Source organism: Aspergillus udagawae, assembly GCF_001078395.1.
Source record: "Aspergillus udagawae IFM 46973 DNA, scaffold_5, whole genome shotgun sequence".
In the NCBI taxonomy this organism is placed as follows: domain Eukaryota; kingdom Fungi; phylum Ascomycota; class Eurotiomycetes; order Eurotiales; family Aspergillaceae; genus Aspergillus; species Aspergillus udagawae.
Window position 1 is genome coordinate 239,702 of NW_025091268.1, and position 15,484 is coordinate 255,185.

General features: G+C 49.3%; 6 protein-coding genes across 6 annotated transcripts; 2 read left to right on the forward strand and 4 right to left on the reverse strand.

The window, feature by feature from the left end:
* Positions 1-761: 761 nt before the first annotated feature.
* Aud_006898 (DUF3405 domain-containing protein) lies at positions 762-2,996 on the forward strand (the record flags this gene model as incomplete). The annotated part of the gene is made up of 6 exons (XM_043291795.1): positions 762-863; positions 929-966; positions 1,005-1,297; positions 1,351-1,906; positions 1,959-2,796; positions 2,868-2,996. The coding sequence occupies 6 exons, from the start codon at positions 762-764 to the stop codon at positions 2,994-2,996; spliced, it is 1,956 nt and encodes a 651-aa protein (XP_043147730.1).
* A 543-nt stretch (positions 2,997-3,539) lies between these two features.
* On the reverse strand, positions 3,540-4,734 carry Aud_006899 (type III PLP-dependent enzyme; the record flags this gene model as incomplete). The annotated part of the gene is made up of 2 exons (XM_043291796.1): positions 3,540-4,105; positions 4,158-4,734. 2 exons carry the CDS (start codon positions 4,732-4,734, stop codon positions 3,540-3,542), a joined length of 1,143 nt encoding a protein of 380 aa, XP_043147731.1.
* Positions 4,735-5,685: 951 nt separating this feature from the next.
* Aud_006900 (uncharacterized protein) lies at positions 5,686-7,223 on the reverse strand (the record flags this gene model as incomplete). Its single annotated transcript, XM_043291797.1, has 8 exons — positions 5,686-6,067; positions 6,118-6,148; positions 6,197-6,233; positions 6,287-6,507; positions 6,566-6,674; positions 6,741-6,919; positions 6,972-7,063; positions 7,117-7,223. The coding sequence occupies 8 exons, from the start codon at positions 7,221-7,223 to the stop codon at positions 5,686-5,688; spliced, it is 1,158 nt and encodes a 385-aa protein (XP_043147732.1).
* Positions 7,224-8,768: 1,545 nt separating this feature from the next.
* On the reverse strand, positions 8,769-10,128 carry Aud_006901 (putative O-methyltransferase; the record flags this gene model as incomplete). Its single annotated transcript, XM_043291798.1, has 4 exons — positions 8,769-9,549; positions 9,619-9,785; positions 9,871-10,026; positions 10,081-10,128. The coding sequence occupies 4 exons, from the start codon at positions 10,126-10,128 to the stop codon at positions 8,769-8,771; spliced, it is 1,152 nt and encodes a 383-aa protein (XP_043147733.1).
* Positions 10,129-10,810: 682 nt separating this feature from the next.
* On the forward strand, positions 10,811-12,627 carry Aud_006902 (putative MFS transporter; the record flags this gene model as incomplete). Its single annotated transcript, XM_043291799.1, has 8 exons — positions 10,811-11,007; positions 11,070-11,219; positions 11,278-11,447; positions 11,620-11,727; positions 11,798-11,911; positions 11,961-12,065; positions 12,113-12,326; positions 12,384-12,627. The coding sequence occupies 8 exons, from the start codon at positions 10,811-10,813 to the stop codon at positions 12,625-12,627; spliced, it is 1,302 nt and encodes a 433-aa protein (XP_043147734.1).
* Positions 12,628-12,761: 134 nt separating this feature from the next.
* Aud_006903 (transcription factor domain-containing protein) lies at positions 12,762-15,004 on the reverse strand (the record flags this gene model as incomplete). The annotated part of the gene is made up of 3 exons (XM_043291800.1): positions 12,762-14,022; positions 14,079-14,886; positions 14,944-15,004. 3 exons carry the CDS (start codon positions 15,002-15,004, stop codon positions 12,762-12,764), a joined length of 2,130 nt encoding a protein of 709 aa, XP_043147735.1.
* Between the last annotated feature and the right edge of the window lie 480 nt (positions 15,005-15,484).

A 15,484-nucleotide genomic window follows, 5' to 3' on the forward strand; every position in this document is an offset into this window, starting at 1 on the left:
AGGCGCTTAAGAGAAGTTTGCAGCCCTTCTTGTTTGAAAATAAAGCGATCCCACCTTTGTACGTGACAACTGCGACACGCCGAGGATTGGACCCTCCACAAAACCCTGGCCGTCGTCGAATGATGCAAATAAGCCAGGATATTGTGGACCTTTGGTCAATACCAATCTCCGCTAGCGCCGAGGCATTTAAACCCGTCCTATGATTTTCGAATCAGATCCGATGTACTTATCTAACCCCTGGCTAGTCTGCTCCGTAATATCGGCCGCATGCGATTTTTTAACGAGTGGCAAGCTGGGCTCGTACTTAGCCTCGCCGACGCCAGGTCCTAGATTCCGTCTCTTTCTTGTGACCCAAGTCACCCAACATCTCCTCAGACCACCCCCTCGGCCGCCTCTTTCATCATGGAATTTTGTTGATTCTTCTTCATTACCGCCCAAATCTTGTCTGACCCTTTGTATGTATTTAAATATCCAAGCTAGCAGAAAGAAAGTTTGTCCAAAGACTCTAAGCTTACCGGTGACGTCCAGCGGATGAGCTTTTTTCGTCCCTTTTGGCTCGGTCTCACCCGAGAGCTTAGCTAGTCGTGGGTTCACTGGCTGATCCTTACGCCAAGGTCCCGAGGCGCTTTTTCTGCTCTCGAGATATTGGCCTGCATCGACAAAGTTATTGTTAACTATTCCACATTTCGAACAGCGACTCGGTTTTTCAGTTTCCCCTTCGTCTCGATCGAATGCTGTTATCGTGAAACCAGCTCATCAGGATGGCTGTTCGACGGGCTCGCGAAAGGACATTCCTCCTGACGCTTTTCTTCATTTTGTTCATGACGGTCTCTTCTTTAAAACTTGGGTATAGCTTGGGGAATGTGAGTCTCCTGACCCTATACCGCAATATATCAGAGAAGAAGTTGCGCTAAATTGAGCTGTGCAGATTGAGGACATCCTCGCGCGAATGGAAAAGCAACCAAGGTAGGCACTCTACGGATCAATCCGAAAGGCTGATGCAGGACTGATTATGATGATGTCGGCGGGTCCAGCGTATTTGCAAACTTCGTTTCTACTGTGCAGCGGATCCGATCCCCGAAGAATTACAAGAATCCCAAAGTCGTGGATGATCCTCGATTTGAAGGATCGACCGGCAAGGATACTCCGAAGATATATCGCCCTTATCCAGACTATGATAGCTTGACATGGCAAAGCAAACACCGTGCGCCCTTTGTTGCTTGCCTTGGAGCGAGAAACAAGCTACTGAACGAGAGTTTGGATGACCAGGTTGGTGTCTACGTTGGCACCCCTCAAGGTATAGCTCTCTCCCACGCCAATCATCTTGATGTGATTTAACTCCTTCGCTAGGATTTCCACACCCTATGTTCGGCTCCTACGATGCTGTTGGACTTGATGGACAGGTTTCGTTCGACCGGTATACGCGGTACGGTGCCTATGGGTTCGGAGAGGATGAAGAGTCTGTGCCACATTGGATAAAACCAGCCAAGGTGAACTGGAATCAGATCAGATGGGGCGAACTGCAGAAGCAATGTGTCGAACGAAACGCAAACAGATTCACGAAGGAAGCTGCTACCCACGCAGGCTCCGAGATCCCGCACCCGGACCTTCCAGCTGAGGAGCGCAGCGCTGTCCTCATTCGCACATATATCGGGAAAGAATATTCTGAAAATGACTTGCAAGTTATCCGCTCGATGGTCACGGAACTTGCTCTTCAGACTGGTGGTGAATATGAAGTTGTTTTGCTACTTCATGTGAAAGATGAGAGCCTGGACATCAAACAAGAAGAGGTGTATCGAAGGGTTCTCAAAGAGAATGTTCCCCAGGAGTTCTGGGATATGACAGTCCTGTGGAACACCCCTTTGGTGGCCGAACGTTACAAAGATCTTGATACCAATGTCATCGAGTATGTCATGGCCTTGCTCAGCCTCCAGTTCGCTCATACTAACATTGTCTAGTGTTCACCATGCGCAGTGGCTTCCCGTTCAGTGGTTCATGCGGGAGCATCCTGAATTCGAACATTTCTGGAACTGGGAGATCGACACACGTTTTACGGGTCACCATTATGAGTATGTGGACAAGATTACAGCCTTTGCTCGCAGGCAACCACGCCGCGGATTATGGGATCGCAATGCTAGGTTCTACATTCCCCAAGTCCACGGTGATTACGAGACCGACTACCGAGACTACGTGAATCGAAGTGAACCCGAAGGAGTATGGGGCCCAGCGGCAGTGGCTGGTCCAGGTCTCAAGATCCAAGTATATGGACCCTCGACACCGACTCTATTTCCGAGAGACGATAACTTCGAATGGGGGGCTGGCGAAGAGGCTGATTTTATTTGCTTCCTTCCCATATTCCATCCCATTGGTACCCAATGGGTGATTCGGAATGAAGTGTACGGCTACGAGCAGGGACGAGAGCTCCCACGACGGGCTTGTTTGATCACACACTCGAGGATTTCCCGTCGCTTGCTCACAGCCCTGGATGAAGAGAACCTTGCAGGTCGGCACATGGGCTCGGAACTATTCCCAGTATCAACAGCCCTCTACCATGGCCTGAAGGCCGTAAGCGCTCCTCATCCAATCTTTTCCGAGCGGCCCTTTCCTCCACAGGATGTCGATTTCATATTCAATTCGGGCGTCAATGGCAGAACGGGAAGCACGAGATTTAGCCCATTCTCCTGGGGCCGAGAGATTCCATTCCGTGATACGTCATGGTATTACCGCGCGAATCTTGCTGGCCGGCTCTACTGGAATTTCCTTGGATGGGACAAGGGAGGGACTGGAGGAAAGGAGGTACGCATGTCCATCCTTCATACTCAAATACCGTCACGAGACCCACCAGGCTAATCAGCGTCTTCTTCTAGTATGAGCACCGCCATGGGCGCGTCTGTCTTCCGTCCATCCTTTTCCACCCAGTCAAAGACGTTCGCCCAGACGCCGACAGTATGAATTATAAATTCGACTCTGAGTTGGGATTTGTCCCTATTGACTAGCTCCCAACTCATTTTCCAGTCCTTGATTTTCCTACATATATACCCTTCCGCTTCCATATTCTTTTGGCTGGGCCTTGCTCATCTGTCGATTTGCGTACATAGGGCATTATTCCCGTATATAGAGTGTATGTTATTTATGCTTAATAATGATCCCTGGATTACCCACTGTTGTAGTAGTTGATTGCCAAAAAGCCTTGTCATGCTGCCTTTTCATCCAGTTGGTCATTGAATCGGAGAGACAGATCAAGTCCCTCAAGTATATTCAACTCTACGATTAAATCGCGACAACAACTGCCCCGGGTTTGTCCAGAGTCTGTTCTTGAGAATCGTGGAGTCAAGCAGCTAGACACCTAGACCCAGATGGTATATGGATAAATATATTCTTGATGCATGTCCCCCGACGGTTTGAATTGCATCTTGTCAGTATCCGTTGACTCTGTGTTGATATAGATTATGTCGTGTTTGTTCGGAAAGCCATTAAACTGCGTTGACGTCGCCATGGTATATGCTGCTGCCCGTCAGTAGTCCTTCAGCCCATAAATGTCATGATGGAGGCTCACCACCCATATTACTATACTTCAGCCAGTCCCCCACGCGGACTTCTGACTCCAATGTAGTTTCTCGTACAACACAATCGACACTATCACAGGTAGGACCCCAAATTGAGTACCGATGCGGTCCACGCGCACGCTTTGAGTCCCCGAGGCGGTACGGTGAACCGCAGGGGATCAATGACGGGTGCGCCACTTCTTTCTCAAGAAGAACATTCATAAAGCTCCCGTACACGCCGTCGTTCTGATAAAGCATTTCTGGGCGTCCCTGAGCGGCCTCAGCGATGTGGCATCGGCGGGATAGAACATTGCAGGCAAGGGTATAGGCGCTTCGAGCATAGTAGCGCCCTGGCTCTGCAATAATACGTGTCCTAGACGGAAAGACTTCCACGAGGGCGCCTCGTATAGACTGTGCAATTTTTTCAAAGCTGCTATCCTGGTAGCCGCCGCCAATATCTAGGAGGTTCATATCGTAGCCCAGGCCTTTCCCCAGCTCAAACACCATTTTGGCATGTCCAATGGCACTCACATATGCCGAAGCGTTTGACGCTCCCGTACCTTTACTTCACATCAATGCTATGAAGTGAAGAAGTGTCACTGGAAAACCTACCGACGTGAAAGCTTACCCCGCAAACCTCCAAGCCCAGTTCTCGCGCACGTTGCATCAGAATGAATGAAGTCTCGACAGGGGCGCCGAATTTCTCGCCCAGCTTGATGAGAGCATCATTGTCGCAGGCATAGATCCGCAGCACAAGCCGTGCATTGGGAAGAAACGCTCGAATAGTCTCCAATTCGTCCAGATTATCAAAGATTGTCAAAGTTACTCCCGTCCTGGCCGCGAAGAGGAGCGACGAGGCTGACTTGCACGGATTGGCAAATATGATGCGTGATGGATCGACCCCAAGATTGAGGACAACTCTTAGTTCCTCGGTCGACGCGCAGTCAAAACCAGTGCCGAGTTCAGCGAGCAGTCGGAGCAGCGTAGGGTCCGGGTTGCATTTCACCGCTGGGCATCTATCGTCAGTATTGGCTCTAGTACCACAACACGTAGTAGATTTGACGTACGCACCATAGAACGGATGAACATTGGGTAAATTCACTCTCCAGCGGCGGTGCTGACGAATGACCTGCCCTAGATCTGCGACAAAAAAAGGTTCGTCTGTGATGCCCCATTCGCGATTGCTCATACTCAATAGACGAGTCTGGATCGTCAAATCAATCAGACAACCCATTGTTCCCGTCCTTCTTTCCCTAGGCCGATCTGAAGTGAGAAGACTGTGCATAGGAGCGGCAGACATTGTTTTTAAATTGTCATTGTCTCATCGAACTGAGCGCCGCAAAAAGTTCTACGTTGGCAACACAATTCAGTGCTCGGCATCCTCGACACGGGCTGGTGTTATACGTGTCAATTGGAATGGAAGCCGTCTCTTATTCATACCAACGGATGCAGCCAGGCACGTCAAAGTGTCAATGGCAAAAGTCACATTCCGCAGCGGATCGATCTGGCATTTGGAATGAACAGTCACGTATAATGCGCGTGGAAAGACAGCCAGATATTATTTTCTAGTCAAATAAGTCGATAACGTGAGGGAGTGGCTATGCAGATCTCGTACAAACTTACTAGCATAAACCCATAAAGGGTATTTGGATGATCCATCAAGCGCTCTGTGGATTGCGAGTAGTTCACTTGTATAAGATAGGGGGAAACTATTATCGTACCCAAGGATCTGCATATTTACCACCATGTCCATTGATACTGATAATGTGATTGGCTAGAACCTTGCATGAGGAATACAATAGTGTGGTTTGTCGGCTGACGAAAGCAATATACGAGGGGTGAGGATCACAGTACGGTTTCGTTCACTCTACTGCGCCGGCTTGACTTACGAGTGTCTAATGACTAAAACGGGATACGGGAAGATATCATACTCCTCCTGTGTTTTTCAAACCATAATCGCCTTTGGACTTCAATAGACCGACCGTCGCTACCATCCCCCTCTCGTTTGCCTTGGCCGTGGGATATGACTCAGACGCAGACTCCATGGGGAATAGTTCTAGTTATGATTCACGAAATCTGTTCGTACATCTTTAACTCAGCTGTGTGAGAAGCCATACTTTTCGCTGACAGGATGAATCGCCTAAAGCTGATACTCAAATGACCAGTCTCTCTGTCGAAGTCTTATCCGACGACACTGGACAACAATCTCCCTTCGAACTGTCACTCCATTGGAGGCATCCTGCAGGCCACTGCTGCGGCGTCTCTGATGTGCTCTACTACTGGCCCTTTTCCACTCATCACCCGTATGCTGGACCGCCTCCTCCCCTGCAGAGACGGACATGACCACCGCTCCCTTCCTTTGTGTATGCGGTTGCGAATCCAGTTCCAGGCCGGGGTGGCTACTCTTGGACCGACTGTTGGACCAGTAAGCACCACTTTGTCCTTTATCTGTGGACACCATCGACACAAAGAGACGGATCATCGGCGCGAACGTGGCGAGGAGGATGCTGTAATTCTCTATCCTTTGGGACGTCAGACCATGTTGCCCTGGAAGAATATGTAGTATACTTACTTGACCCATAGAATAAAGGGGACAGTGTTATCTGTGGGATGTTAGAGTTGCCTTCGATAATATGCCGGTAATAACTCACGTGTAATGTCATTCCGCTCACCCAGGGTCTTGAGTAGCTGTACTCCGTTCAGTAAGCTATAGCAGCGGTCCTTGGCGACTTATTGCATACATATGTCTTCACAATAGAGGCAATCCCTGATTGTAGCAACGGCCCGCTGAGGCTAGCAGTCTGCCAGAGACGACGGAGGAGCGCTTGTCGTGACATTCGCCGAATGCGACTGAATAGTGGCTTGTGCTGCGATGGAGCCGAGTCCGTTGCCATTATGGTATAACGCCACAGTTGCACCGCTGAGAGTGCCGTCAAAAAGAAATCGATGGTCGTGTTGAATCCTGGTGACCTATTAGTACGGTGTACAGAAGTACCGAAGTATGTAGCTGGAGGTCATACCACCCTGAACGAATCCTATCGTTGTTTGTACTTGTGGTGATTGGCAGACCACGGAGCTATCGGCTGGTAGGTTATCCCACATGTAGTGGAAATAGCTGACTCGATTAGACTATTAAAGATATACCGGTCAACTACCTTCAGGAATAGGATTTTCAGGGAGGGGGAAATCGCATACCGCATGGTAGGGATTGGGCCCGCACTGCACGATAATCTGAACCGCAGTCACCGAGTTCACCACGACCTGTATTGCCATACACACGAGGATGGATACGCGAATATGCTTATCAACGCTGCTAAAGCACGTGTAGAGAAAACACATCATGCCGGAGCGACTGAGCATGGAGGCAGTGACAGCTGCAAGACAGACCATGAGCGTCGGCATCAATTGAAAAGGAAAGCCACTCACCCAGAGGCTGGGAAATGAGCTCGTTCTTCAACGTGTGGTTTCTTTCCGCATCCGACAGGAACCACATGTGCCTTCCGAGACCATTTTCAAAGCTTGTCAAGGTGTCAGAAGGAAGCCGAATCAGTTTCCAGGTCAGAACGCCCACCTGCGCTGAATAAAGACCATGTGCGCGATATCAAACGCATATGCAGTGCCGTACAGAATATCCTCCAAACCCCATACTCTTTCGGGGGAACTGACACGAGGCAGCATCCATCGAATCCATGTCTTATTGATATACCGGAAGGCCAACGCTAGTCCTGCGACTCCCGTCAAAGCCTGCAGCACGATTCTGTGAATTTTCTCCACCGTTGCGCAGGGAACGAGAGTAGCAACCAACCCATGCTGCAAAGATATACGGACCAGCTGTTTGGAGAATTGGCTTGTGTCAGTGGCGCGTTTACAACTCGCTCTGTGCTTTCGCGACCAAGAGCGAACGGGTAGAGACTCACCGTAGTTGATATCATTTCTTAATGCTGTGGACATTTTATGACCAAGGCTGAGCAGTGCTTTGAGCAGAGCTATTTGCAGGGCAACTGGAGGAACGCATGCTTCCAGAAAATTGATAAATATTTCCGTAGGATGCTAAATTTCAGAGAACTCCGGACTAGGATATTTGGCTGAGCAAATTCCGAACAAGGAAGAAGGTTAATGGGGATCAAGCATATAGTGAACCCCTATACTTGGCTTCAGCCATTATCAAGACACGAGGACGGTCAAAGAGGTCATTTTGACACGTTGTGTTGGAACTCCAAGTCAACACACGTACTCGTCACCAAGTTACTCCTGACTAGCACTGGTGATTACCCCTGGTTCGCGCCAATCCATATGCACAGCTCATCAAGGCAAAGCGTTAGGGAGATAACATCGTACTATACAGCAGGGATGATTGAGCAGCAACAACCAAAATCAGGCAATAGAGACGGAACATTGAGAAGGAATTTGTTCCGGTGAGTAGCCCAGTCGAATCTATTCGGGCTCATGCGATGAAATTGACTGATGCCCGTAAGATAGCCAATGAGAGGACGGTAAATATCAAGGGAGCAAGGCTCGAGGCAGATACTTGGAAACCGCCTTGACAGTAACTACTTGTAGGATCAATAGGCACACAGCATCCTAATTGGTACATGGCATCCACTCGTGTGCATGTCAACGAATCTGTGCCAGTAGTGGAATTAAACTACAAGGATGGTGCGCCACTAAGTGTCGCGGGCTTCCTTGGACTTTACAGTGATGCGAAATACTCCATCCGAGGAAAGACGAGCAGACCAAGTAAACAACAAGCGTAGTCTGAAACTCGAGAATTGAATCGACGGATACCGGATACATCTCACTTATCTTGAGCCATTTTTCGGATCAATGCCGTGTATATTATCACACTGTGATCACTTTCCAGTCACTTGGACCAAGACGACTTGCGGACATGGAGCACAAAAGGACAGTATCAGGCGACAAGCACATCCCGGTAGTGGACCGGCTCTAGTTACATAAGAATCTTACAAGCCATCGAATCATGTTCCATATTAGATTGAATGAATCCCAGACCATATCCACAATTCCTTCCCTGCTATTTACGAAAATGTCCACCAGTTATAGTATTTCCCTGTGGGGCTATATCTGAACCGCACTATGATAATCATTGGACAACAGATTTGACTCAGGAAAGTATCCGCCACAATACTCTGAGAGAGACAAGGATCATAGAGACAGTAGTTCAATTAGTTTTCTGTTTGCCGCGATTGGCAAGTAGTATTCCATCTAAACAGAACTATCCGCCATCCTCATTTCAATTAAGCCCTCTCCAAACGGCGGATAAGCTTCGAATGTCACTCGAAGCCCAGCCAAGTCGGCCATTTGATGCCACTCGATCGAGCTTCTCTCCCGACCGCCATACAAGGCAATCATAGTGGCGTGCATCTTGGCGTAATTGACATTCTTCGCAAATTCATGAATCAGTAATCGCGAGTGAGGAGCCATAGCCTCCGATATCTTCTTCAACAGGCGCACGGCTTCGAGGTCGGGGAGGTTGTGAAGAATATGAGCCAAATGGTAAATCAGCGCCCCCTTGATCGGTTGGGGACTTTCGTCCTTGTAATTCCACGTGGCCAGGGTGATTCCAGGGATATCGGTGATATCATGATTGAGCTCTTGGACGATCAGGTCCGAAGTCTGAAGCTGGGGAAATGCTGCCTTGAAATCGAGCAGCATCTCCCCGCGACCTCCGCCGATGTCCACCATAGTCAGCGGAGTGGTCGCTTGTGCATCGTTAAGAACTGATTCTAGATCGTACCCTAAGGCTCGGATGCGGTCTGGGGCGGTATTTGTCTTCATGAACTTGCCCACCATGAAATGATTAAAACTGTCCATGCGGCTTTCTGCAGCCATAATAGAATAAGTATGTTCCTTTGCAAGTTCGTCTTGGCCCATTGATTTGTAGGCAAACTGAAACGGTGTCTCCCGCTCTTTAAATGGATACTGAAAGTTCTCTGTTTCGAGTTTGCGCATCAAAAATGCACCGCCAAGAAGGGCTTCCGTTGTACTACGAACAGTTAGCCACAGTACATCCCGCCAGTAGACACTAGGAACCGAATCAAGGATCAGATCTTACAAGTGCACAGCTCCATGTTGAGCTGAAGGAGTGACAGCCAGATGCTTGGTTATGGCATTGGCACGGTACAGATTCTCTCCGGCAAAATCAACAAAGCCCAAACCGGACATGGCATACAGCGTGTCCTCTAAGCCGCAAGAAGTTAACGTCAATTCGACAAGCTTTGTCTACATGAAGGGGGGTCTCACTAATCAAAAGTAAACCTAGCACAGGTGTAACAAATCAGAGCTATGCCGTTCATCTGGAGGAGACAAGGTACATGCATGGTACATCCTGTCCTTTTTTCCCATCGGACCGATCTTGGAGGGCCGTCAAGACATTTTGTCCGCTCACGGGCTTGTCAAGATCTGCCAAGAGATCGAACAGTTGAAAACGAACCGCGACAGGAACAAAGCCAAGGGCAGCAGCCTAAATAGCCAAGCATGAGTATTACACACCGTCTTCCGGGGAACCTCAACCGACCGAGGTCGCTGTACTTGCGAGTACAGCAGCAGCAGCAGGCGAAGACATGATGCTTGTCGGAGGAGAACTAGCGGGGTGCTGCTGCAGATGCTCCGGCGTGGAATTGATATCTTTATCACGATCCCGCAGTGTGTGTGGAGTTATCCCATTGCTTTTACCTCCTTCCGAATTCGAAGCATCCTTGCACTAAATACACATTAACAGTGCCAGTTGCGCACTAACTTAGGCCAGTTTCAACATAATTAAACCTACAAGGTTGAGTTTACCTGATCCCTGCTATCACTTTCACGCCATGGGATACTAGTATTCACTATCGATTTAGTGAGCTGTGCCGCAAATTGTCTGCCCCTCATTATCATGACTATTTGCCGCCATTACGGCTCTGGTGATAATCACTTCTGCGGCCGGTTCTACATCCCATAAAATGACAAGAGGGTCGAGGGCAATCCCTTGCTAAGACAATTAATATCTCTGAGTCGTCTAGGTGGTGGCATGCACGAGGCTTTGTATCTTCGTGGTTGGTGTACGTTATTGGGCAATTCGAACAGCACATTCGTCCGGCCGCGTGGCGTCTCTTGTGGGTAATTTCCTCCTGATAATTTTCCCGCTTTCTAGTCATGCTGAGTGCCTTGTCAGACTTATATCCTATCCTTTTTCTGATCCTGCAGTACAGTTGAGTCCCTTTGGACGTTTGATCTTGCAGAACGTCTCATCTGCCGGGTTGGCCATCATGAGTGAGCCCAGATATGAAGACTCAGCCATTGCAGGCGAAAAGCTCAATATGAGTACGGATGTTACTCAATCAAAAGTAGAAAGTCATGTCACCGAGATTGATGACGAAGATGGTCGAGATCCTCGAAAATGGAGGCCAAGAAAGAAGTTTCTTGTGTTTATCGCACTCATGTCAAGCTCTATATTGGCTGATGGGTACGTTGCTGTCCGGCAGTACGATTCACATCTCTATCAGATGCTGATTGATCCGGAAATAGGGGAATGACTTGGGGCGCAACTTTGATCGTGCCTCAAGCATTGGAGTGGGGGGTCAGCGTTGATCATTCCGCGACCAGTATGAACTACGGCATCTTGTTACAGGGCGTTGGTGGTCTGATAGCCATACCATTGATAGAGGCATATGGACGGTATGTCCTCATCCAGTCCATCAGCAGCAGTAACGATGTGAACTAACACCACTAACAGTCTCCCGGTGTGGTTGTGGCCGCAGTTCATCACCACGTTCATGGTTCTTGGAGCGACTTTGTCCAATAACTATAGCACCTTCACTGCCTTTCGCTCTCTCCAGGGTTTCTTTGGTACAATCCCACAAGTTGTTGGTTTGCCGATCATTCATGACATTTATGAGCAGAAGGGTATGCAGATTTCGAACTCCTTCAACCCAATTCGACACGGCGGTAGCTAACAATTCATCCCAGACTGGCCTCAGATGATCAACATCTGGTATGGTCGGACATCGACACGTTTAAATCGGAGTCTACTAACTGACTTCCAGGGGTACTACCTTCCTGATCGGACCCTTTCTAGGCCCTGCCCTGGCCGGATATATCGGTGCCGGCAGCAATTGGAAGGTCTCGTTTGGTATTCTGACGGCCTTCTATGCGCTGTCGACGATCCTGATCTTTCTCTTCGGACGTGAGACTTACTATGCAAGGGGACAGCAGTGTCAGCGTAATTCGCGCCTGCAGTTGATGTTCGGTATCAGGACCTGTCGGGCGCACTCTAGCCTACTGGACCAAGATCCTTGCCATATACATCTTTAAGCTCCCGCTTCTGCTGACCGGAATTGCAACAATGGTCAACTTTTGCTGGCCGATCGGTGGGTTCTTATTTTCGCAACATAAAGGTATATCTGACAGTGATGCTAGGTATAACCGTGACTGTTTCCACATTTGTTGCGCAGCCTCCCTACCTTTTCGATACAGTCCAGTCGGCATCACTGCGGTGGGCCCCAATCATCGGAGGCTTACTTGGTGAGCTGCTTCACCCGAATCTGTGGTCGGTGTTCTGACCCTGATAGGATATGCCTTTGGCTATTGGTTTAATGGCTGGATCGAAGAATCCCATCAGCAGAAGTGGCGTCCCGAGTACCGACTTCATGGTGTCTGGTTTGCCGTTGGAGTCATGGCTTGTGGACTGCTGACATACGGCATGACCCTGAATTACCGTAAAAGTTGGATCGGTCTCGCCTTTGGCTGGTTAATGGTTGTGTTTGGCATGATCTCGAGTACAGTGTGAGTCTGCCATTACCGACAGCATTTACTCAGTCAGCTAATTACTGTAAGCAACAGCTCGATCACGGCATACAACCTCGAGAAATATCCCGACCAGTCAACAGTAGTCCCAGCCATCATCAATGCCTGGCGTACAGCCAGTGGCTTCTCTGTCGGATACTTTCAGCCTTCCTGGATCGTCAAAGACGGGACTGCGGCGGTTTTTGGAACACAGGTAGCGGTAGTCGTTGCGGTTCTGATCCTCACAATCACCCCTGTCATAGTCATCGAAGGACGGAAAGCTAAACCCACGATGGGTTAGGCAGGATTGATGGCAGAGATTCTTCGGTCCTTCTTAAGATTGGCTGTTTGTTGACTCATTTGAAGTCTAAATAATAAAACACTTGTGTCTATTTGGAGTCGTATAGAGCCCCGCCGTCGTGGACTGTCGACTTCTCAGAGCATATCCCATGTGGCAAATGCATCATTGGGTGTATTGTACCACAAAGCAGCCTGTTCCAAACTATCATCCATGAAAGCGTCGTTGAATAGGCTGTCATGGGTATCTTCAATAGACCAGGAAAAGTCGTTCCATTGCCATCCATTTGGGACGGCACTTGTGCCCTCTACGGCAGTAGGCAGCTGATAGCCAACCGGATCCTGTAGCAAAGCAGCGGATACATTATCTTGCCTCTGAGCTTGAGAAGAAGCTGCCATTGGGGACAATGTTTTCGCGTTGGACGCAGTCGTTTGGGTGGACTTCACGTTCCGACGGATATGCAGCCTCCCAAGTAGAGGAACTTGCAAGGTCAGTGTCTGCCCAGAGGCAGTGTCTTCTTCCTGTCGTAGAAGCTGATTAAGGGCACACAGCGTATTAAAGGCTTGTTCCGCAAACTCAAAGCCCGTGGGGTCCTTGGATCTCTGTCCCATCATCTTGATTACTGCGGCAATCACGCCCTGAATTTGACTGGTGTCGACATGAAAACTACGCCGGTCCGTCGGAAAGGTGTTGCGGGACAAGAGCAAGAGAACTGCTGTAGCAGTGAAAGCTTGCAAGTCTATTACTCGTCCGACGAACATGCCTGGAGGCAGTTTTCGTCTGATGAAAATATAGCGCCTTGCCACGGCATCGCAAGCGTCCATGCAGGGTAGCCGACTATACAAATATTCCTCTCGCGAATCTTGACGCAAGGCCATGGGAAGGTATACTCGCATCAAGATTGTATAGTGAAAGAATTGCACTATTTGGGTAGCGTTGACCGGCGATGCCTCGTTGACAAGCCACCATGTGCTGGGCGTCTGAGCAGCAAGGTTGCCCAGATCCCGAGCCATCTCCAGAGCAGTCATGTGGAGTTCGAGCGCCGGTCCCTGACTGGCACTTGATTCATCTATCTCATGTATTCGAACAGCGATATCCAGCAGCTTCGTGCAATACACATGGGGCTGAACAACGCCGTCGACGATAAGCTGTAGGCTGGGCGAGGGTTGGTAGCGCCGAGTATCAGGTGGTAGATTCAAAATCATTCCGGACAGTCTTTCAATGTTGCAGAGCAATTCCCAAAGTTGAGCCATGCGGTAGGAATGCTGGTCATCGGTCCTGGTGATCTTGTCGAGCCGAACTGACTGATGTATTCGAGGCAAGCCCATCAGCTCTGCAATGGCGATGAGCCGCCGTATTGTCAACCACGACTTCTGAAAGTTTCCTAGACCGAGATGACTACGGAATCAGCATCTGTTCATGTCGCTTGACGAAATCATAGGTGCGAATCTCACAGTCGGGCATAATGTACGGCCATCCCGAGTCCTTCTCCCGTTGCGAGCAATCGATCGTGACACAAAAGTGTACTCTCCATGGTGTTTGTAATTTTTCGACAAAGACCAGATCGCTTCTGGCATTTCCTGAGCTGATCTTCACGATTTTCGGTCTCTTGAGGAAGTTGTTGGGCCGTGATCGCCAGCGCTAGGAGCCACGATGCCAGAGTAACGATGTTCACATCAGGAGAACACATCTCATCGTACCTGACGACGAGATCTTGCTGTGAGACAACCGTGCAGGGTTGCGGTAGGAGGGTATGTAACATGGTCAGCCAATCATATGAGGACCCTGCAATCTCAATCACCTCATCCTTTGGCGGGATTAAACTCTGCAGTCGAGGCCTCACGAGACGCGAGAAGTGTGTGGAGACTTTTCCTTGCGCTTTGTTTTCGTTTTGCGAAGTGTCAAAACTGAGCCAGTCATTTTGGAAGAGTGAGCGCAGATGGGATGGACGATCCGTCATGGGAAAATCCGACCCGCTACTTTCGACATCGGACTCTTGGGCATCAGGAGCTTGAACAGTGTCAGAGTTAATTACCTGGGACGGTTCGCTCCCAAGCTTGACTTCGAGACTGTTGACAATTTTTGTGAGCTGAGTGACCTGAAACTCCAGCTGTGTAATCCTTTTTCGAGACGAGAACCGTGCTCGAGAGGACCTCAGTCTGGTCGATGACTGGGCAACGCAGGCGGAACCTCGCTCTTCACATTGCCGACACGACTTAGCATCGTCGGAGATTCGGACGCATCGAACCTTACGGCGTCTGCCTGCCTTGTTGATTAAAACAGATGAAATCTGGATGAAGTTGTCATATACCTGCTTACACTCTGTGCAGCTTTTTGTTCCTTTCCGCACCGCGGTAAGATCGCTTTGAGGACTCGACATTGTCGAAGCAACTGACTGCTGTTACTGTTTGTGATAAATCATCGGACGATACAAAAGTTTCCTCCGTGCGTTATCTCCGAGATGATGTAGTTGAAGGTAGGGAGACGGGGAGCTGAAGAGGCAAGTGTGTTGTTCGGTCGCGGACGAAATTTTGGGCCGCGGACGAAAGTGCGAGCCGACAGCGCCACCCCTGTCACCTGATTGGCTTCTCTTTCTGTCATCCCAAGGCTTCACCACGCAGGAGCCCAACCAGGTTGTTGCAATAAGGGTTTTATTACGAGCTAGATGGGAGCTAAACGATGGATAATGACAATCGTTCGCGTTGTCAGGACCCAACTCGCCGAGAAACCGATGCTAGTCCTTGATCAGCATTTGGGGCCAAATATATATTCACTGAGTGACGGGGACACTGCTTGGACATAAAAATTTCAACGTCAATCTCATCAAAGGCAAGGCTCCATATCGACGAGACAGCGTCAA